The sequence below is a fragment of the Camelina sativa genome, chromosome 19, assembly GCF_030686135.1.
Source record: "Camelina sativa cultivar CO46 ecotype springtype chromosome 19, ASM3068613v1".
Lineage (NCBI taxonomy): Eukaryota > Viridiplantae > Streptophyta > Magnoliopsida > Brassicales > Brassicaceae > Camelina > Camelina sativa.
The window spans coordinates 5,520,802-5,542,416 of NC_141898.1; the positions used below are offsets into that span (position 1 = coordinate 5,520,802).

At 38.3% G+C, this 21,615-nt stretch overlaps 6 protein-coding genes across 10 annotated transcripts; 3 read left to right on the forward strand and 3 right to left on the reverse strand.

Annotated features, from left to right (window-relative positions):
• The first annotated feature begins 165 nt into the window (after positions 1 to 165).
• On the forward strand, positions 166 to 2,889 carry LOC104765019 (uncharacterized). Its single transcript, XM_010488672.2, has 8 exons — positions 166 to 387; positions 545 to 751; positions 877 to 1,604; positions 1,696 to 1,795; positions 1,877 to 1,936; positions 2,080 to 2,166; positions 2,271 to 2,378; positions 2,480 to 2,889. The coding sequence occupies exons 1-8, from the start codon at positions 280 to 282 to the stop codon at positions 2,798 to 2,800; spliced, it is 1,719 nt and encodes a 572-aa protein (XP_010486974.2). The 5' UTR covers positions 166 to 279; the 3' UTR covers positions 2,801 to 2,889.
• LOC109131014 (Bifunctional inhibitor/lipid-transfer protein/seed storage 2S albumin superfamily protein) lies at positions 2,860 to 3,256 on the reverse strand. Its single transcript, XM_019241291.2, is given in 2 exon segments — positions 2,860 to 3,177; positions 3,179 to 3,256. Coding segments are annotated over 2 exon segments (270 nt in total). The 3' UTR covers positions 2,860 to 2,985.
• Positions 3,257 to 3,631: 375 nt separating this feature from the next.
• Positions 3,632 to 7,400, forward strand: FDM3 (XH/XS domain-containing protein). 2 transcript variants are annotated; one of them, XM_010488673.3, is made up of 9 exons: positions 3,632 to 3,896; positions 4,254 to 4,658; positions 4,751 to 5,290; positions 5,418 to 5,599; positions 5,685 to 5,774; positions 5,854 to 6,141; positions 6,340 to 6,549; positions 6,760 to 7,012; positions 7,088 to 7,400. In XM_010488673.3, exons 2-8 carry the CDS (start codon positions 4,289 to 4,291, stop codon positions 6,988 to 6,990), a joined length of 1,911 nt encoding a protein of 636 aa, XP_010486975.2. In that variant the 5' UTR covers positions 3,632 to 3,896; positions 4,254 to 4,288; the 3' UTR covers positions 6,991 to 7,012; positions 7,088 to 7,400. The 2 variants fall into 2 exon arrangements, with proteins under 2 accessions (XP_010486975.2, XP_010486976.2); XM_010488674.3 differs by having other exon boundaries at positions 3,679 to 3,896; positions 7,094 to 7,400.
• A 109-nt stretch (positions 7,401 to 7,509) lies between these two features.
• On the reverse strand, positions 7,510 to 11,758 carry LOC104765022 (telomere repeat-binding protein 3). Of its 3 annotated transcripts, none has more exons than XM_087502793.1 (9): positions 11,122 to 11,758; positions 10,433 to 10,534; positions 9,540 to 10,338; positions 9,288 to 9,461; positions 9,045 to 9,124; positions 8,712 to 8,947; positions 8,297 to 8,602; positions 8,130 to 8,193; positions 7,510 to 8,044 (listed from the first exon to the last, which is right to left on the reverse strand). In XM_087502793.1, exons 2-9 carry the CDS (start codon positions 10,511 to 10,513, stop codon positions 7,790 to 7,792), a joined length of 1,995 nt encoding a protein of 664 aa, XP_087358919.1. In that variant the 5' UTR covers positions 10,514 to 10,534; positions 11,122 to 11,758; the 3' UTR covers positions 7,510 to 7,789. The 3 variants fall into 3 exon arrangements, with proteins under 3 accessions (XP_087358919.1, XP_087358920.1, XP_010486979.2); XM_087502794.1 differs by having other exon boundaries at positions 10,433 to 10,785; positions 10,905 to 11,298; XM_010488677.3 differs by having other exon boundaries at positions 10,905 to 11,134.
• Positions 11,759 to 16,525: 4,767 nt separating this feature from the next.
• LOC104765023 (uncharacterized) lies at positions 16,526 to 18,811 on the forward strand. 2 transcript variants are annotated; one of them, XM_087502795.1, is made up of 2 exons: positions 16,526 to 16,738; positions 16,970 to 18,811. In XM_087502795.1, the coding sequence occupies exon 2, from the start codon at positions 17,249 to 17,251 to the stop codon at positions 18,716 to 18,718; it is 1,470 nt and encodes a 489-aa protein (XP_087358921.1). In that variant the 5' UTR covers positions 16,526 to 16,738; positions 16,970 to 17,248; the 3' UTR covers positions 18,719 to 18,811. The 2 variants fall into 2 exon arrangements, with proteins under 2 accessions (XP_087358921.1, XP_087358922.1); XM_087502796.1 differs by having other exon boundaries at positions 16,575 to 16,738; positions 16,985 to 18,811.
• A 262-nt stretch (positions 18,812 to 19,073) lies between these two features.
• On the reverse strand, positions 19,074 to 21,610 carry LOC104765024 (heat shock 70 kDa protein 4). The gene is made up of 2 exons (XM_010488678.2): positions 21,140 to 21,610; positions 19,074 to 20,945 (listed from the first exon to the last, which is right to left on the reverse strand). The coding sequence occupies exons 1-2, from the start codon at positions 21,351 to 21,353 to the stop codon at positions 19,207 to 19,209; spliced, it is 1,953 nt and encodes a 650-aa protein (XP_010486980.1). The 5' UTR covers positions 21,354 to 21,610; the 3' UTR covers positions 19,074 to 19,206.
• Positions 21,611 to 21,615: the final 5 nt, after the last annotated feature.

The window sequence follows — 21,615 nt, forward strand, 5'->3', positions numbered from 1 at the left end:
AAAGGTTTTATAATTTTATTTTAAAAAATTAATTCTTCTCTAACCAAAATCAAACTCTATTTTGTTCATCATGGCTTTCACGTCATGACGACTTTCTCCAAATCCTTAAAAAAACAAAAGACGCAAACCAATAGGGTGAATCAACAACACAAGACTTGATTGCAGGCACGACTGTTATATATCTTCTCATCATTCTCTTCATTATTTTCCCTTTTTGTGATTAATGCTTTACCAAATTTGCTTTTAATTCACGTCTCTCGACTCCAAACAACACCAAAAATGAAGCTGGAAGACTTACTTGTGGAAGACGGAACCAAAGATCAAAATGGCGTTAGTGTTGCGGCTCTTCTTGATCATCATCGTCGTCACCCTCAGCTCCTGCAACAAGTAAGTCAAACTCATATATTTGGTGATATTTAAAACTCAACAAAGAGATGAACCTAAATTATGCATAATTAAATCCATTTAATTTGTTGGCAATTGATTTTGAATTGGATTTTTTTAAATGTATTTTATGCTTTTGTTCTGATCGGTTTGGTTGCAGCCATCATCAAAACTGAAGGAGCACAAGAGCGAAGAAGAGAAGAATGATTTGATCAAGAAGAAGCAAAAGCGAACTCTTCAAAAAGAAGTAATGAAAATGCAAGGAGAGCTAGAGGACGAGCAGGCATTAAACAAGGCTCTACGTGATATGCACCGTGGTCCCGTTATGTCTCAGCCTCGTCTCTCTTTACTGCTTCTTCCTCCTCAGGCAAGTCCATTTCTCTAGTGTTACTCGAAGAAAACATAACATATATGTACACGTACGCAGCGTTTCGGAAATAAAAATGGAATATGAATTAGAAATTCCTGATTATATAAGTTAAGTTTGTGTAGGTTCAAGAGCTGATAGAGGAGCTAGCGACGGTTGAGGCAGAGATACTCTGTCTCGAGAAACGAATTCAAGACTTAAAACTTGATGTGTATAGTGAGAAAAAAGAGAATGAAGTACTTAAAGCCAGTATTGATGAAGGAGAAGAAGAGAAGACGATGAATCCTAAAAAACTACTACAAAGGCAGAATCATCTTCCTTGCGACGCTGACAATGACATTATAAAGATGAGATCTGAGGATCTAAAACACAGATCCAAGTCTCATAGTTATGAAGATCATCGTGTTGTTAAGGATATTCAAATGAACAGTCCTCGTACTTATGCGTCAATTGGATCAGCCAGGGAGTTCTCATCAAGAATCCATTCCTCGACCTTTTCTGATGGAACATCAAGAACGCAAGAGAAAAATAATGTGCAAGAGACGACAGCAAATGTAGTATCGGAGGATCTGGTGAAGTGCTTGATGGGAATATATTTAGAACTCAACAGGTCATCCCGGGAACGAGAAGGGTCAAAAACTGTTTCGAAGCTGAGCCTCACACACCTCAAGAACGCTTCTTTCAAACGCAAATCGGTGTATGACCATAACGCTTCAAATCTTGATCCTTATGGAGCTGTGATGGGAGCTTCTCTTAGAGACATAGGAGAGTACAAGAACTTCATCCACATCACTCGAACCTCCATTGATGTTAGCCGTTTATCCGATTGTTCCACTTCTCTTGTCAATTTGAGGTACTTAAACATCAATATACTTATAAATTATCTGTGAGATCACATTATTTCCATGATCTCTATATAATATAAACACACATGTTACATGTAGGGTTTTGAAGGAGAAGTTGAGCAGAGTAGATTTGAGTTTCTTGAACCACAAGAAAAAGATGGCATTCTGGATCAACACATACAACGCATGCGTCATGAATGTAACTCCATCAACTCAATTCATCTTTAGTTGAAAGATTAAAATCAAGATTTCAGAATAAGAAAACTTTGTTTGTTTGCAGGGGTTTCTGGAACACGGACTACCTTCATCAAAGGAGAAACTACTGACCCTCCTCAAAATGGTAAATAATATATAACAATAAAAGTTCTTAAATTTCTCATACTTAAACTTAATTGATCAAATTGACCATATTTGCTTATTGTGTTTTTGGTAACGTGGTATATAACACATATATGTAACCTTAATTGACTTGTGTTGTTGTAGGCAACAATTGACGTGGGAGGCATGCAACTGTCTGCTCTAGATATTGAAGACTCTATCTTGCAGAGTCCATGCGAACCCAGGGAATCCGTAAGAACTCATACTGATGTATGTTCATATATACCATGATTCTGTGGAGTTGTAATAACCGATCTTTAAAATGTTTTTCTATTTCTTTCCTCACAAAATTAAAGGTTCCAACGGGTGAAAGCGAAGCGAGAATACAGAAACGGTACGGATTCAGATGCGTAGAACCGAACCTAATGTTCGTGCTTTGTCGTGGAGATTGGTCCTCACCTGCTGTAAGTTCACTCAACTCGTTCATATTTGATAAGTATTAATTGCTGTAAAGGTGGTAGCTAACAGAGCATCTTCGTTCATCACCTATATATGCATGATACAGTTGAGAGTCTATACAGCAGAAGATGTAGTGAACGAGCTAATCAAAGCAAGAACAGAGTATCTAGAAGCTTCCATCGGTATCTCGGGAAGAAAAAAGATCATGATTCCGAGCTTCTTGCAGAAGCGTCTGCAGGATTTCGCAGAGGATGAAGGTTCACTAGTTGAATGGATATGCAGCCAATTACCACCAGTCCAGCGTTGCTTGCAGCTAAAGGAAACAGCGATGGAGTGGTTGAACAAGAAAGGTACCGAAGCTCAATTGAAAAAATTGGTAGAAGTTAGGGCTCACGAATACGAGTTTCGATATCTCTTTCCATTGTAAAAACTTCATTAATTTGTAGTATTTGAAGCCTTGAAAAAGACAATTGTTCTGTGTGTGTGTTTTAAAAGGAAGGACTGGTTTATTGTTAATTAGTGAGTTTTGATTACAATCATGGAAACAAACAAAATAGTATCGAAAGCTGCAAGTATGCTATATTATTGTTATAAATTGTAGATACATATTAATTAACATTTGGGATGAGGAACGCGACAAGCAATGAGAAGTCTGGGAAGTAACACAGGGTTCTGGATAAAATACTTACAGGCACATGGTTGTGGCTTAACGAGTTTTCCACAACAGTAACCAGGCAATTTGGTTCCTTTATGAATGGCACCTAAGCAGTTTCCAATCTCATCGTGGCATTTGACCATTTATTTTATAATCACCAGCAACTTTGATCGGAGCTGACAAGAAGAGTATGACGAAGGCAATGAGCATCAAAGTAACGATCTTCATGTCTAACAAGCTGGTCAACAACGTAACAAAAAAATCCCAATCAGTAGTAATTCAGTATAAGATAAGTAGTTTTGCAGAAAATGCTTTTTTATTTCTTTGGCTGTTTAGTTTTTTTTACTAAATAGGAAACTGGAATCAAATATGAATGGTTGGAATCAATTCTTTTTTTTTTCTTTAAATAGAAAAATACTACATTCTATTTTTATTTACATAGCAATTGGCTTATTCAATAAAAACCTACTAACTTATAGAATTTCTTAAAAAAAAAAAAATTCTAACAAACCTGCAAAAGCCTTTCATAAACCGAACCGAAAAATCAGCAAATCATTATTTCAACTCCGGTTCACAAATCCCTTCTCGCGACGACTTCAACGTGCGACCATGGCGCGTGGAAACAAACATATGTTCTCTTCTCTTCTTGGAACATCTCCAAGCCTTTTTTTTTTTTTTTTTTTCTTTGCTGCTTCTCTCTCCCTCGGAAATGGAAACAATTAAGACCCAATAAAAGAAAATCGAAATTAAATTTTTGGTAAAAAAGAAAAAAAAAAACTCTTTTATCTTATGATCTCCAGAATCAGCTGCTGAAGTTTCTCGAGAGCTAACCATATCTCTCTTCTTCCTTCTACACCCGATTCCTCAGGTAACAGTCTTCTTTGTTCAACTTTTCTCCCCCAATTTCTCTTCGGGGTTTTTTTTTTTTTTTTTTTTTTTTTTCCAATTCAATTTTACTATTTTCACAAGTCGATAGTGACCACTACGGAGACATTATAATCCCACTCCCACCATTGTTCATAATTTCTCTAGAAATCAAACATGCATGTTTCATGTTTCATAGAGATGAGTTAACTAGAGAAGTCAGTGACCATGTTTTTTTCGGATCTATCTAATCAAAGCTCAACATGTGTTTTGTTATCAGTTGGATTTGATCTTAATTCCAAGTTATGGTTTAGGCTTCTTATAACAATGTACTTAAAGAATAATTATTATTATTATGCAGCTCTTAGATGTAAAAACAAACAGTGTGAGGAGGTGATGAAGGACAACTTGAGTAATTTTGAGAAAAGTTTGTACAAAAAGCTCAAGAGTGGAAAGCTCGAGGTTAAAGTCTCTTACCGTACTTTCCTCTGTCCTTATTGCCCCGACAACAAGAAGAAGGTTGGTCTCTATCTTGACATCCTTCAGCATGCTTCTGGAGTTGGTAACAGCAGTTCCAAGAAAAGAAGTCTCACTGAGAAGGCTAGCCACCGTGCTCTTGCCAAATACCTTATTAAAGATCTTTCTCATTACGCCACTACTAGAATTTCCAAGCGCTTACAAGCCAGAACTGCAGCATCCACCCGCGGCGGCATTACTCTTCCAGTTTATGATGATCAGTTCGAGAAACTTGTCTGGCCTTGGAAAGGTATTGGCACCCTTACTTTGTTACTTTGTTATGTCCTATCTCCTTACCACTATAGTCTCTACTAATTAAAGTTGTGTCTGTCGCTGGGTTAGGCATTTTGGTTAATATTCCCACAACGTTGACACAAGATGGCCTGTCTTCTACTGGAGAGAGTGGACCAAAACTTAAGGATGAATTGATCCGAAGAGGGTTCAACCCTATCAGAGTTCGTACTGTGTGGGACCGTTTTGGTCATTCTGGAACTGGAATAGTGGAATTTAATAGAGACTGGAATGGACTTCACGATGCTTTGGTGTTCAAGAAGGCTTATGAAGCTGATGGTCATGGCAAAAAGGATTGGCTGTGTGGTGCTACTGACTCGAGCCTTTATGCATGGCTTGCCAATGCTGATGATTACTATAAGGCTAACTATTTAGGAGAAAACTTGCGGAAGACGGGTGACCTCAAAAGTATTTCTAGGTTTGCAGAAGAAGAGGCCAGGAAAGAACAAAAGCTTATGAACTCTCTAAACGTAATGGTTGAGAGCAAAACAAATCGGTTGAAGAAGTTAGAGGAAAAATATTCAAAGGATTCAATTAAACTTAAGTATGAGACTGAAGAAAAAGAAAAGATTCTCCGTGCTTACAATGAAGGTGGGCTTTTCCTACTAGCTTCAAGATTTACATCCCTTTGAGAAAGTATCGTTGCATCATCCAACTATACATATTTCTATAGATTGTGTTTATATTCGTTTTACATTTTTTCGTTTTGCATCTGAAGATCTGACGGGAAGACAACAAAAATCGACTGATCACTTCAATAGGATCTTTGCTGATCATGAAAAGCAAAAGGTACAGCTGGAGTCTCAGATAAAAGAACTTGAAATTAAAGAATTGGAGTTGGCAAAACGGGAGGCAAAGAATGAAACACAGAGGAAATTATTGGCAAAAGAGTTTGAACAGGTATATGCTAACATCCTCATTTTTAAAACTAATTCTGGACTGCCTCTTTCTTCTTCTAAAATTTGTTCAATGGCATTATTATCAGAGTGCTGCTATATATAGTTACGTTCAACTAGCTGCCGTGGAACAACAAAAGACCAGAGAGAGAGTGCAAAAATTGGCTGTAGATCACAAGGTGTGGGAATGCTTCCTTCTTTAAAAAGGCTGGCTCTTTAACTTTAAGTGACAGGGTCCTGCCGTGTTTTTAACCTTAGATGCAAAAGGAAAAGCTTCATAAGAGAATTGCTGCCCTAGGAAGACAGCTTGAACAGAAACAAGAGCTTGAACTGGAGGTCGAGCAACTGAAAAGACAGCTGAGCCTGCTGAGACACATGGAACTGGACAGTGGTTCTGAAATTGTGAACAAGGTGGAGACCTTCCTCAGAGACCTTAGTGAGCAAGAAGGAGAGCTTGCGCGCTTAAATAAATTTAATCAAGATCTTGTTGTACAAGAGCGGAAGACCAATGATGAGCTTCAAGAAGCTCGAAGAGCATTGATAAGCGTAAGTAGATCTCTTATATTCGAACATATTTTCTTTGAACTTTCAGTCTCATAACGGAGCTAGGTGACTCTTTGCATATAGTGAGTTTACATTATTATAAACTCGGATTATACTGGACATGGTAGGCTAGAGTGGTTGGATGCATTAACAACAGAAAGACACTCTTTGATTTTTTTCTTAAATTGATTATATTTATAGAATTTGAGAGAGACGAGATCGCATATTGGTGTTAGGAGAATGGGGGAGCTTGACACCAAACCATTCATAGAAGCAATGAAAATAAAATATTGTCAAGAAGATCTGGAGGATTGGGCAGTAGAAGTTATCCAGCTCTGGGAGGAATATCTTAAGGACCCAGATTGGCATCCGTTTAAACGGATAAAGCTTGAGACTGAAGAAATTGTAGTGGTATTGCTTCTCCTGTATATCACTAATCTAAATCGATTTTGTTCTTATCTTCCATCCTAAATAATATGTTTCAAAAAGTTAGCTTACCAGCAAAAGACCTGCATTCATGGGTGTGTACAACTGTCAGCTGCATATGCAGATGTGGTTAACTTGGTTTTATGGATTGGTGGATGATATATAGAACCCTGAAGCTGTTGATATCTTTGGCAGGAAGTAATAGATGAGGATGACGAGAAGTTAAGAACCCTGAAGAATGAACTGGGGGATAAGGCGTACCAAGCAGTGGCAAATGCATTGCTGGAAATAAACGAGTACAATCCGAGTGGAAGGTACATCTCTTCAGAGCTGTGGAACTTCAGAGAAGACAGGAAGGCTACGCTTGAGGAAGGTGTTACTAGTCTCTTGGAGCAATGGAATCAGGCGAAGCGTCATAAACCTTAAATGTTATATTTACATTTACCCGGTACACTAACTACCAAAATTTCCAGTTTTCCGAATTTTCTTGCTTATATAGTTTTCTGATGTCTTTACCTTGCAGTTGCAGGAGATGGGAAATAAGTTTTCTGCATAAAGGATGTCAAGATGCCAAATTCAACAAGTGTCTCATCTTTGATGCTGTATGGGTCTCAGGTTTGGTAAGTAGGTGGAAAGTACAGGAGGATGGCTTCAAATTGGGATGTGGGTCGGAGTTGGAACCGTTTCAACACGACGGTTCACCATTGTAGGAAAGTAAAGTAACTAACATTGGTAGAAGCTTCTAAACCTTTAGAGAAGGTCTTTGAATTTGTGAAGAAATTAACATTTTTAACTGAATTAATCAATTAGAGTCTTTCACCAATAAGAATAAGAAACACTCCACAGTGTCTTATATTCCTATTCCATAGTCACAGAGCAATATTTTATATCTTTCATTCATATTGGGTTATTCTCTCATTTATAGCTGAAAATATACGAAAACAATGAAAGGATAACGCTGACTTTGTCATTTGTCAGACAGGAACGAACGACTAAAAATTACAATACTCCTTTTATGGACCGTGAATATTACAGAAAATAATCAATGTGAAAAAGATATTAAAAAAAACACAAGTTTAGAAAACCTAAAAAGTTGGTTAGGGACGAATCTCATCCCAGTTGGAGTCATTTACAGATGACGAAAGCAGGAAAAAAAAAGAAGTGTATTTAAGAGAAAAAAATGAGAAATAAAGACAATTAATCTTTGCAGAAATTGAGTTTTCCATTATTGTTGTTTGCTTCTGTACACCCACCCACCAATGCGTACCTCCTTTTTGTACACTGAAACACCTGATTCAAGAGCTCTACCTCTGTTCATGTCTGGATCTTTAGATGCTCCTCTCGCTTGATGTTTTCCTTGGTGCTGCGACCAATACCCATACGCCCTCAAGACTCTGTCTAGGAGATCTTGTGGCACCGGCTCTCCTCTTCGTTGCTGCGGTGATATACTTGCTGTGTGAACCAGCGTCTTCCATTTGTCCTGCAAATTCACATGTTATTGGAACATTAGGCTACTGTGGAACGTCATATGTTCCAGATTACATGTTCTTGTTCAATGTATTTACCTTCAAGTCCACGTAAGTCCGATGTTCTGCATTCTCAAAAGCACGCAATTTCACATCACGCCATCTGTGTTATGATATATATCGACCATTAGCTTTTGAGTTTTGACATTAACCCACGACCACACCACATGAGTTATTGAGTTATGGTGGAACTAGGTGTTATTTACCTTCCAGTCCCGAGTTCCTCAACTGCTTGTACAAGAGCTTCTACCTCTGTCACGGAGAAGGGTCTCCTGGTTCTGCGCTGGGCAAGCTCACTACGCTTAGGTTTCTGGTTCAACGGAACTATGGCAAGCGCCTTAACTTCCAAGGATGGAAGTGGAACAAGCGCTTTTGAATCTGATGAAGGTTCATCAACAGATATGTCACTCTGATATGGAACTAAATCAAGGTTACTTTCCACAATATTTCCTGAATTAATCACGTCATCTGCATGGGGAACTCCAGAATCTAACGTGGGAGAAGCCGCAGACCTGGGATGATCATTCAGAACCGCTTTTGCTTAGGAATCTTCAAGAAGAATGAACACTAGTGATATTCAACTAAAACAGCACAAGGATATGATAGCAAATTTCTTAGTACCGTTCAGACAAATTCGTAAGGTCGGTTGGCACAGCAGGATCTTCGGAACACAAAGGAAGGGGAACTTTGCCGGGGCCAGGCTCCAGGGTGAACCCAAGGTTGTCCAGATTTTCATCACATGATATCCCAGTCTGTGAGAGAGTTTTCCTGTCATCTCTGACCTTCTTCCCATGCATCAATACCCCAACACGTATTCCTCCGCTGAGTAAAACACCGACAGCCTCCATCACCGTCCTCTGGAACCAAAAGGGTCAAAGATCAAAACGGTATTAAGTACACCACACAAGAGAACCAAACATAAGTGAGGGAAAGAAAATACATATTGGCGTGTACCTTTAATGATCCTACTGATGCAGTGTCTGGAACTTCAATAAAAAGCTCTGGAATCCTAAAGGACTTAATGCTTAGCTTTACTGCACCAGAGATAAAAATACATGAGAACCACATTATCCAGTCTCGGGATAAATGTCTCAGTATCATATACCATCCGGTCAAGTACCATGGGAGCCCTTTGAGAGGACCACAACAGCTAAGATAAGATTACTGAAAAGTTTTGATATAGACTACAATAACCACCTGTATCTCCCTTTTTGGATAACTTGGAAACACTTCCACTACTGAGTCCTCCATCAGAAGTTACGACCGAGCTTCTGTCAGGTGATCTTCTCCTCTTATATATGATATCACGCTGCCATGGGTTGTATCCACAATACGATTTTCTTTTGCGATAAAGAGTCTTTACACCCACATCTAGACATCCATGATCAAAGTAAGAACAGGGCGAATAACAAAAAAAAAAGAAAAGAAGGAATATTCAAATATACATACCAGCTCTACTGTGTCCAAAGTCTTTGGAAACTTGCTTCCAGTATTTGGACGACAGCGACTTTCTTATTCTTCGAATTGATGGAGACCTATACGACTTAAATTTATTGCTAAGCTTATGATAACTAAAGAATTTATCATCATCATCTTTTCTAACTAAGTTAGTATGATTCCCATGTCTAGCAAAGGAACCATTAGGAGTCATATCCATGCTGGATGGCAATTTTAAATCACCACCCACACGAACTAACTTAGGAAACTGCACACCTAAAGCAGTTGCCTCCTCTAAGTTGCAAGTCTCAGGGATTAAGCCTCCATCTCCCAAGGGATCGGTTGCTTCTCCTTGTTTAATAAACCCAGTATTCACATTATTAACACCACCTGTCTCCCCAGTGATGCCTCCAGATTTAACATAAGAGTCACAATTAGCATTCTTGGTGCCACAACCTAAATCCATCGAACCATGAATCATTTTGTAATCAGACATTGGAGTTCGCTCCAAAACGCCGTCGTTATCCGGAAATGAGAAACTGTTCACCACACACTTGTCAGTAGAGTTGTCATATGTAGTAGTAGGCCTTGAAACAGAGTTTCCTTGGTCAGAAAATTCAGATTTGACAGGCTTGCGTTTATCATCTTGTTCTTGTTTAACATCGTGATTATTCCCTTCAAATGCATTGGAAGACGCTGAAGAACTCTCGCTTTCCTTTTCCTGTAGCAACTTCCCAGCCAAAGCGAGTAAGTCAATAGCACAGATCTTAGTGTCATAATCATCATCAATCTTCTTGCTTAGGACCTTCCTCTGAAGTAAAAAAAAAAAAAACAACAAACCAATAGTCATAAGAAGACATAAAGCTAACTAACAGATCCAAGGTGAATCACAAATGAGAACTTACCCTGCAGGAACGAGGAGCCCTGGGGATGTTGGGAAAGTCAAAGCCAACGGAAAGGCAATCAAACTTCCTCTTGAACACCATCTCTCAAATATGCATATCACACTGTGTTAAGACCAAACAAATGATTAGCAGAAACGTAATTTTTTCAGATCATCACTAGCTATTGAGCAAGATGATGAGATCAAAATAGCTCTAAGCACGCATGTTACAATGTATAGAGAAAGCCAAAATGATGTTTAAGACATTTTAGGAATACAGATCAAAACATTGAATTGGAGACAATCACAGCCACACGAATCAGCAGTAAACCAAGTTAGATCATCAGATCAACACAGCAAGTCCGAGCGTTTGATCTGACAAAAGCTTAAAATCATGGTAATGCAAAAGCATAATAAGTGATCATTGAAGAAAAAAGACTCAAAAATGCTACGAAGCTGCTTACAAAAGAAGATGAAAACAAATCAGTAAACACCTGATGATGCTACCGATCAGATCTCGGAACAAAAATCACAAATTTCTGACGACCCGTCAAAGAATGTAATCGAAATTTGAAATCCGGATCAGCAGAGCAGAGAGAGAGAGTCAAAGGATGAAAAAAAATCAACAAAATTGACTCCAAAAACCCCAAAGAATTTTACAGATCGGTAAGTATATAAATCAATTGCGATAAAGAAAAAAGGAAAACTCACCTATCAGCCACCAGTTTCTTGATCACGATCCAAAAACCAACACTTATGATTTACAGATCACGCAAACTTATAACTAAAACCCCAATTTTATCTTCTGTTTACGTGTATAGAGAAAAAAAAAAACAAAATGTACAAAAAAAGGAAAAGTTAGAATTCGATCTATACAAAGAAATGAACAATTCTTCGAGTTTTTTGGTTTTGGGTATGTGCGGTAAGAATCCGTCGTTGTCCTTAGAAAAGAAAGAAGGAAGAAGACGTGAAAAGCCCCATCGCCAAAACAGAAAAACCCCTTTTTTATTTATTTATTTATTTCACATAATTCTCATAAATTAATTAAATAAAATAAATTAAAAAGGTTTTTTTTTTTATTGACCACACAAATAACAATGGGTTGAGATGAGAGATGAGGCAGTTGAAGGAAACGGGCTATCGACGGTCACTCTTTGTGAATTATATGGTAAACCCCTCTCTCCATTTAACTGGCTATTGAGGTTGAGGGTCACCCTCTCTCTCTCTCCCTCGGTGTCGGGGGATCACTTCATAACCCCTTAAAAACAAGATAGGTTTTGTCAGAAAGAATCTTTAATTTTAGGGATCGGATATAAACAAAAAAAACAATTGAATAGTTGTGTTTTCTGATTGGAGTGGGGTCTTTGTAATACAGTACTATACAAACAACGAGAGTTGTCTATCTCTTCCACGTGGATAGAGAGTGAGACAACAAGTCTTTATAGCTTTGGTAATAACGTCACAAGGTTTTTTAAACTGTTAATTTACTAACTTGAGTGATAATTCATCCCCACCCAAAAAGAAAAAAAAAAAAAAACTGGAGTGATAATATGATTTTCTTGGTAGTAATTGTTTTTATGAGCTATATACATATATATATCTTAGACATGTTGATGAAGCATGTGCAAATGGGGCCAAATATGAACGTGATATTGTGTTTAATGTATTTGGTGTATTCTGTTAATTTAATGATCATGTTCGTGTGTTAAATAAGCATATGCTTGACTAATGCTATACGAACCGAGATGTGTTGAATCTAAACATAAATTTATGGCCAAGTGTTGAATCGATTAATACTTTGTTTTTGTCGTGTTGGACTTCTCTGAGCGTGTCTACAACACATACTGTATGTGGCTGGTCTTCGACCCTTGTAAGTTATTGTAACTTTCGTGATTATGGGCCGCATGACAATTGACGAATGGGTCGAGTCGGGTCGGCCGGGTCGGGTCAGTTCGGTCGGGTCGGCCGGGTCGGGTCGGGTCGGACAATTCTATTGGAAAGTAGAAAGGAAGGTATACATTCTCCAAGAGAAAGCTCCTCCGACCATTCTCTATTAAAGTTTTTTTTTCTTTGCATTCATGATTATTAGGCAACTATCGTTGGTTACGGTTTTATAGTTCTACTTCTATATACAGACGTTGCAGGGAGAACGTTCGTATCCTCGTTTCACTTTGTCTCTTCTTTTGGATATGTAGATTCATGGCCACACTTATGATTTTAATTAGGCGTATATATATGTCACTAAACATATAAACATTCATTTACTTTGTTTTAATTATACACATGCTGCATATGCACTTCATGCATATTAATATATATTTTGAGTTTTGTATGTAAATGGAAAAAAATGGGCCAAATTTACAAGATAACAAGAAAATAAATAAATTCAGAAGACAAGAGACTGATATAGTATTGCACGATCGCATGGTTGAGCCTCGTGGGCATGAACATAGCACACAAATTGAATTGCATACATTCACAAACATTTTATAAGAAAAAAAAAACATAGCACCAAAACAGGTCTACGTACGGAAATTTAAGATAGTATAAAGATTTTAAGAAAAATCCATATGCTTTATTCTCTATTTTGATTTGCATTATGCTTTTATACACTATAGAACCTTGAAAACGTGTGGTGCCATATAAGGAGAATAATTTATAACAGTATTTCTTACCTTTATGATGATTATTAACAAAGTTAATTTTGAGTTACTTTGCTAAATTAGTTATTTAAACGAATTTTAATTAGGATGAGTGACTATACAAGTGTAAATATATTTCATTGACGTGACTTTTTCTTCTTTTTCTTGGTTGTAAAGTTTACTGCTCAACCAAAAATAAATGTTGTTTACATCATGACAAAAAGAAAAAACCTTATGTTTGTAATATATATGATGGAGGGTTTTGTATTAATTACGAGTCCCATCCTGCTTGGAACCAAATGATATCCCGTATATGTGCTTTTGTGATATACTGTAGCATGTAACGAAAAGGAACAAGACGAGGGGATTCCCATACCACAGGTTAATTCTGTTGACAAAATTTGTTAATGTTCCCAAATTCAATGAGTCGAGAAGTGTAGATTGAACATATCTAGTAAATGTCACCGCAAAAAGAAGATATACAGAGGAACTTTTAGTTAGATGGAGCATATATTTAAATCAAGGTTGATGTTATACTAAAATTTAACTTTTCAATTATAAAAAAAAAAACTTTTAACTAAATTTGTTTTGACATATGGTCAATATATTTTAGTAACATTATACACTTGCTTATAAATAATAAAGTCATCATATTTAAACAGAAGAAATATAACTAACGCCTCACGCTCATACAGACGCTAGTAAACCATAAATTGATTATCCAACTAATCTATATTATTATTTTTGAAATACATTTTATGTTATGTCCTTAAAATTTTAGTTATTTAATTTGTTTTTTTTACAACATTAACTCTTAACTATTTTCCTAAAATAACAATTTCTGGAAACTCATTTAATGGAACTATTTAAATCGACCTAATTTGATACATTTATTGTCATAAATAGCTTAACAACATCTATACATTTCGATTTTTCCAAAAACAACTCTACGCATTAAATTTTTAATCCCATAAAAATCTCCAAACCTATTTTAATAGATCTTTAGAGACTGTATGATCTCTTAAATTTAAATAACATAGCCGAGTTTGAGTAACAAATGATTACAATCGCAATAATTATTATAACGTTAATAAAGTTCATAAAAACGAGAAACCAACTTTAGAAACTCAATAATCGGGTATATTTAACTTTAGCATCAAGAAAAACATATCGGGTTAAATCTTCTTTTAATTATTTGGTCAATACTACTAATATAAGAATATTAGACATATTAAATCAGGGTAATTTAACTAAAATTTTGTAAAACAATTAAATTATTGGTAAAATTGTGACTTAATCTGACAATAGCTTATAAATTACATATTTATGTATTTATTTCCCCTTTTATTGTTCTAATAATTGACAATCCAAACAAAATTATTATTTAATTAAACAAAACAAAATAAATATAAAAAACAAAAAAAATTATCCTGAGGTGTACCGCGAGTTAAAATCTAGTAGTCATTAAATTTTGGAGTCAATGGTCACTAAACAAACCACAGTAAAACCTCTATAAATTAATAAGGTCGGGACCATAAAATTTTATTAATTTATAAATATTTTAATTTATCGATAAATTAATAATTATTAATTTATGAAAAGATTTTCTCATGCTTAATTTATAATCTTGGCTATTGTAACAGGATGAATGTCAATTGTTTAGTAGATTATTTAGGTAAAAATGATAAATGATAAATTTTAGAGTTTAGTAGAAATTGCTATTTCTATCCTGCACGCTAATGATGAAGTCGAATGGTAGTGATGAAGTTGAGAAAGATATTGCGGTACCTTTAGAACCAGTTACTAAAGAAGCAATTATCGCATCTAGTACTCTCCATAATTTTTGGATGCGATTTGAGAAGATAACAAATGAAAAAGATTAGAGATGAGCTCCAACAAAAATGCAAATTCAAGAATAGGCAAACAACAATAGAGTCATATTTCACTAGATTTTCTTAGATATATATGTATATATATATATATATATATATATATATTTTAGTTTATTTGATTATTAATTTATAATATTGATGGGACCATATTTTTACATAGGATTTCTAAAAAAATTATTATCTCATTATTTTATCGAAATGTGTCGTTTTTTACACACCGGCCCAACTTGGGACCGAAAGAATTTATTAATTTATAGCGAGTATTAATTTAAAGAGTATTAATTATAGAGATTCTACTGCACTTGGAAAATGCAAATATACTTTTGGTCATAAGTGCGTGAGGAAAAAAGGAAACGAAAAAAACCCTAGTTCTTTCTCAAAAAAATCGTCGCCATCTGAGTCTTGATTGCTTTTCCGCCGTCTGGGGCTTCGCCGACGGTGTGAGAGGGCTCTGCTCTTCCTCTTTGTATTATTTTCCAGTTGTAGTAGTAGTATGGTGACTCGATCTCTTCCTCTCCAGCGGTGCTGAGGAGTGGCTCATCTGTTGCAGCAGCTGATGCTAAGGAATGAAATCTCGGCTCGTTTCCTCTCCGGCGGCTAATGGTGGTGGTTCGAAGCTGCTCCGCGCGGCCTTCTTTGTAACTTCAGGGTTCGGATCTGGGACTTGGGTCGCGCCCTCCTGCTACACCCAACCTCTCTCCCGGAGATCCTAGTTTGCCCGGAGATTATCAGTTGAGTCGGGTTTAGAGTCTACCGATTATTGGGGAGGATTCTGTGTGCGTAGGTGGCCGAGATTTGAGGACATCCTTTAAGCCGGCGTTCTTGAGAGCTTCCTCAATTTTTTGGTTTCAGTCCGGCTAAGAAGCGAGACAATAAGGCAGATGTGACGTGGCCAATCCGGAAAGGCACCGTGAGGTGAAGTTATGCTAATTTGTGCTCCAATTTCTTATCTTTAGTTGATTATCATTCTGGATTTGTGAGATAAGTTCGGAGAAGCCTTTGCTCTTGCTGGTTTTGTTTCGCGTCTCTTGGTCGGTTCAGTCGGATGTATTGTCTGTTTTTAGCTTAAGACCGGAACAATGAAAGCCGAAGATACCAAGCTTTTCTGATTTTGCGCCATTGGGTGTTGATGCTAATGGGACAAGTTCTACTTGTCGATCATGAGGTTCTCATAGCTTGGATTGAAATTGTTCTTCAGTATAGGATTTGGTGTTCTTTGTGTTAGTAGTAGTTCTTGTGTCATAGGGTTTATTTAGGTGGTTTAAGAGATGATTTCACACTGAGTCGTGGTGTGTTATCTATCTCGTTGTGGTAGGAAAATGCAATATTTCTCGGTTAGGTAGTATTGGATCCGCTAGTGATTCACGGTTTTACTAGATCGACTCATTGCATTTAATCCAATTCTTTGGAGGGAAATGTTAAGTACCTTTGATTTGGATGTAATATCTTGGTTAATGAATAACTGATGTTGAGCCAAAAAAAAAAAAAAAAACGATCAAACCACTTGGAAAATAAACGAGCAGCGCAAGCCCATGAGTGGACCGCATATTTAGATTGACTAAACGCAAACGGCAAATCCTCGTAGCTCCGTCAAACTTAAACGGCGTTAACAAAACAAACGGCGTCCCCTGTCTTAAAAAATTACGAGTCTCTCTCTCTCTCTCTCGCTTCTCTCAAAAAAAAAAAAAAAAAAAAGGGTTGGGATCATTATTTTGATAGAAGCAGCGACTCCTCTAATCCTTTGGCCGCCGATAACGCACTCGTCTCGTCTCGTCTCCAAGCTTTATCCATCGGGTTAGATTTCTCCTTCATATTCTTCGATGATCGTATTTGAATTTTTTATCTGTTTTTTTTTTTTCAATCTCTTTTGATTGCAATTAAACGAGGAAAGAAATCACTGTTTGATCTTGTCGAATCTCTGAATAAATTACAGATTCGATTGATGAACTTGTTCCAGATCCCTAATTCCCTCTGTTAATTCTTAGTTCTTTGCTCTCTCTCTCTCTCTCGATTGATATTTTTCAGGTGGTGGGGTTGTAGGTAGCTCTCCATGTGTTTGTTGTTGTTGTTGTGAGTGACTCTCTCTTCTTAGCTGGCCGTTGTTTTTGGAGCTTTAATAGCAAAAAACTTTAGAGGTGGTGTAATCAGTGAGAGATCCTCCTGTAAAGATGAAAATATCCTTGACTTGCATCTATGGCTTTGTCGATTGATGTTCTAATTCTCTTGCTACCTAAGGGTTTTTTTTGATTCCCTTCCCCACCGGATCTGTGGAAATTTTAATAAAGTTGGTTTAAAAAGAGAGATATGGGTGAGACTCTCATCACAACCCTGTCTATGGAGAACTATCACCCGTCGACACTTCTTTCCATGGATTCTGGTGCTTTTACTCATGAAGAATCAGAGAGGGAGACTAACCGTTCCCTCATACTTACTGGACCTCCTGATATCAATCTTCCACTCTCATCTGAAGCAAGCCCATCTCTGCTTCTTTGGAACGAACACTGTGATATCTTAGAAGTTGGACTTGGCCCTCAGCTGTATGAGCCTGAAGCTGTTGTTCATGTGCCTAAGGTTGCCAAGAAGTACAACAAGCGTGTTGATAGTGCATGGGGTGCTTGGCTTTTCTTCAGTTTCTACTTCAAACCTGTTTTGGATGACAAGTCCAAAAATAAGTTGACCAGGGACAGCAATGGCTTGTCCGGTTATGATAAATCTGATTTGCAGCTTGACTCCTTCTTGGTTCAGCATGACATGGAGAATATGTACATGTGGGTGTTCAAGGAAAAGCCTGAAAATGCACTTGGCAAGATGCAGCTGCGCAGTTACATGAATGGACACTCACGCGAGGGTGAGCGTCCTTTCCCTTTCAGTGTGGACAAAGGTTTTGTCCGCTCTCATAGGATGCAGAGGAAACATTACCGTGGTCTCTCTAACCCTCAGTGCCTCCATGGAATCGAAGTTGTTCATTCACCCAATCTTTCTGTACTCAACGAAGATGAAAAGAAGAAGTGGACAGAACTCACAGGCCGGGATGTCAACTTTGCTATTCCAGCTGAAGCTAGTGATTATGGTTCATGGAGGAATCTCCCAACCACTGAGTTCGAGGCTGAGCGTCCTCTTCCTCTGGCTAAAGCTAACGGCCACACCAACCTGAAAAAACTTAACGGTACCTGCCTGAACCTGTCAACACATTCCCCGGACCATGTAGTTGATACAGTGGAAGTAAGACCCGGATCTAGTAATAAGCGCAAAAGGGATTGTCTTGCTCTAGGTAACTGCGATGACTCGAGCTCAAGTGAGAAATCCCTGGACATGAAAATCCATGCAACGGAGCTGCCTTGGTCAAATGACTTCAGCGGGGTGATGAAGAATGTGTACGGTCCAGTCACAGCTGCGAAAACGATATATGAAGACGACAAGGGCTTCTTAATAGTTATGAGCCTGCCATTTGTTGATTCGGGAAGGGTGAAGGTGACATGGAGGAATACACCAACACATGGAATAGTGAAGATATCATGTGTAAGTACAGCATGTGAACCATTCATCAAGAGACATGATAGAACATTTAAGCTAACAGATCCGACACCAGAGCATTGCCCACCGGGGGAGTTTGTCCGCGAAGTCTCCCTGCCGAATAGGATTCCAGATGACGCCAAGCTTGAAGCTTACCGGGATGAAACTGGAACAACGCTAGAGGTTTTAGTTCCAAAACACCGAATGGGACCCGAGGAGCATGAGGTTCGCGTTTGTCTCCGTCCGGTCGTGCTAGAGTGAGATTTAGTGCATAACTTCCTTCTGAAAGGATTTTATTGGTTCATGTATCATTGGATTATTCATATTTAATCATATTTACCCCCATTTATTACTTTCGTTTAACCCTCTCGGTTCCTATTCATAACTTCATTATGCGTAAAAATAACTTTGACGACTCATATGAACAAGAAATTCTCAAATTCTACAACTCACAGTTAAATAATTTCGGAAAGTATATCAAAAACTTGATAAGAGATTCAAACAATCTATTCATATGCTTAGTTCTCTTGAAGATCACTTTCCCAGTTGTCTTTTAGATCTATCTTAATCGCTAACAATTTTTTAAGTTCGAAACTGAATGGTAAATTTTCAAAACTAAAAGCAAAAATCTTAAAACATCAAATTGATCATAGAGCAGGCAGGTTCAGAGTACACAGAAAGATTAACTAGGTAACACCAACTAGAAAATTAAAAGTGAACAGAGTACAACAAGAGAAGCTTTAAAAAGCTTAATCAACTTCTTCAATCTTAGGGCCAGCACCGCCGCTACCACCAGCCGGAGCATCATCGTCCATTGCTCCAGCACCACCCATATCAGGCCCAGCACCTTGGTACATCTTAGCAATGATTGGGTTGCAAAGAGACTCGAGCTCCTTCATCTTATCCTCGAACTCATCTGCCTCCGCCAGCTGATTACCATCCAACCACTCAATAGCTTGGTCGATCGCATCCTCAATCTTCTTCTTATCAGCTGCATCCAGCTTAGATGCTATCTTATCGTCCTTGATCGTGTTCCTCATGTTGTATGCATAGTTCTCCAGAGCGTTCTTTGCATCAACCTTCTTCTTGTGTTCTTCATCCTCAGCCTTGTACTTCTCTGCTTCTTGTACCATCTTCTCGATCTCTTCCTTTGATAACCTTCCCTTGTCGTTTGTGATTGTGATCTTGTTCTTTTGACCAGTCGTCTTGTCCTCAGCCGACACGTTCAGGATACCATTGGCGTCGATGTCGAAACAGACTGTAATTTGGGGAACACCTCGTGGAGCAGGTGGTATACCGCTGAGCTCGAACTTTCCCAAAAGGTTGTTGTCCTTTGTCCTTGCTCTCTCCCCTTCATAGACCTGGATCAGAACACCGGGCTGGTTGTCTGAATAGGTAGAGAACACCTGCTCTTTCTTCGTCGGAATAGTTGTGTTCCTCGGAATCAGGACAGTCATAACCCCACCGGCGGTTTCCAAACCCAAGGACAGAGGAGTGACATCAAGAAGTAACAAGTCTTGGACCTTCTCGTTCCCTTCACCGCTCAAGATCGCAGCTTGTACAGCAGCTCCATAAGCAACAGCCTCATCCGGGTTAATGCTTTTACAAAGCTCTTTCCCATTGAAAAAGTCTTGCAAAAGCTGCTGCACTTTAGGGATTCTTGTAGAGCCACCAACAAGGACAACATCATGGACACTGTTCTTGTCCATCTTAGCATCTCTCAAACACTTCTCCACTGGCTCCATACACTTCCTGAACAAATCCATGTTGAGCTCCTCGAATCTAGCACGAGTGATGGTAGTGTAGAAATCAATACCCTCGTACAAAGAGTCGATTTCAATAGTCGTCTGAGCAGTCGAAGAAAGAGTCCTCTTGGCCCGCTCACAAGCTGTTCTAAGCCTCCTCAAAGCCCTTGGGTTACCAGTGATATCCTTCTTGTTCTTCCTCTTAAACTCCTGAACAAAATGATTAACCATCCTGTTGTCAAAGTCCTCACCACCAAGATGCGTGTCACCAGCCGTGGCCTTGACTTCAAAGATACCTTCCTCAATCGTAAGCAAAGAAACATCAAAAGTACCACCTCCCAAATCAAAGATCAAAACATTCTTCTCTCCAACACTCGACGCCTTCTTGTCAAGACCGTAAGCAATCGCAGCAGCGGTTGGCTCGTTGATGATACGCATCACGTTGAGACCAGAGATAACACCAGCGTCCTTAGTCGCCTGACGCTGAGAGTCGTTGAAATAAGCAGGTACGGTAACAACAGCGTTCTTAACAGGAGAGCCAAGGAAAGCTTCAGCAATCTCCCGCATCTTAATGAGAACCATAGAGGAGATCTCCTCGGCAGAGAACTGTTTCTCCTCTCCCTTGTAGTTGACCGTGATCATAGGCTTCTCAGCTGGACCGGATTTAACCGTGAATGGCCAGTGCTTTAAATCCGATTGAACCGACGGATCACTGTATCTTCTCCCAATCAGACGCTTAGCATCTGCAAATACATCACAAACAAGTCAATAACACATCCTAACGAAACACAAAAGCAAGATCCATATATGAATCACAAAACCTTCTATATTTAGATTAGACCTAAGGGAGCAAGCTAAATCAAAATCACTAGACATGCAACAACAAGCAAAGTAAAGCAGAGAGTTAGATTCAAAAAAGAGAGCAGAGGAATCATACCGAAGACGGTGTTGGTAGGGTTCATGGCGACTTGATTCTTAGCGGCATCACCGATGAGACGCTCGGAGTCAGTGAAAGCAACGTAGGAAGGAGTGGTACGGTTTCCTTGATCGTTGGCGATGATTTCGACGCGGTCGTGTTGCCAAACACCGACGCAAGAGTAGGTAGTACCGAGATCGATACCGATAGCTGGACCTTCACCTTTACCTGCCATTATTAGAGATCAAACAAAAATAGAAACTAATTTGTGTGTGAGCTTTTGAGATATTTTTGTGAGTGTTTTGTTCGTTTGTTCGATTATGGTGTGAGGAAGGAGAAGAGGGCAAGGACGAGGTGTTTATATATGAATGGAGGATGGGTCGGTAAAAGAGGTTTCGAGAATGTTCACGAGTGTAAATCTCAGCCGTTGGATCTTATTTTTTGCTTCTTTTAGTTTTATTGTTTCCTTTTTTAATTTGTCTATAGCTTCTCGCTCC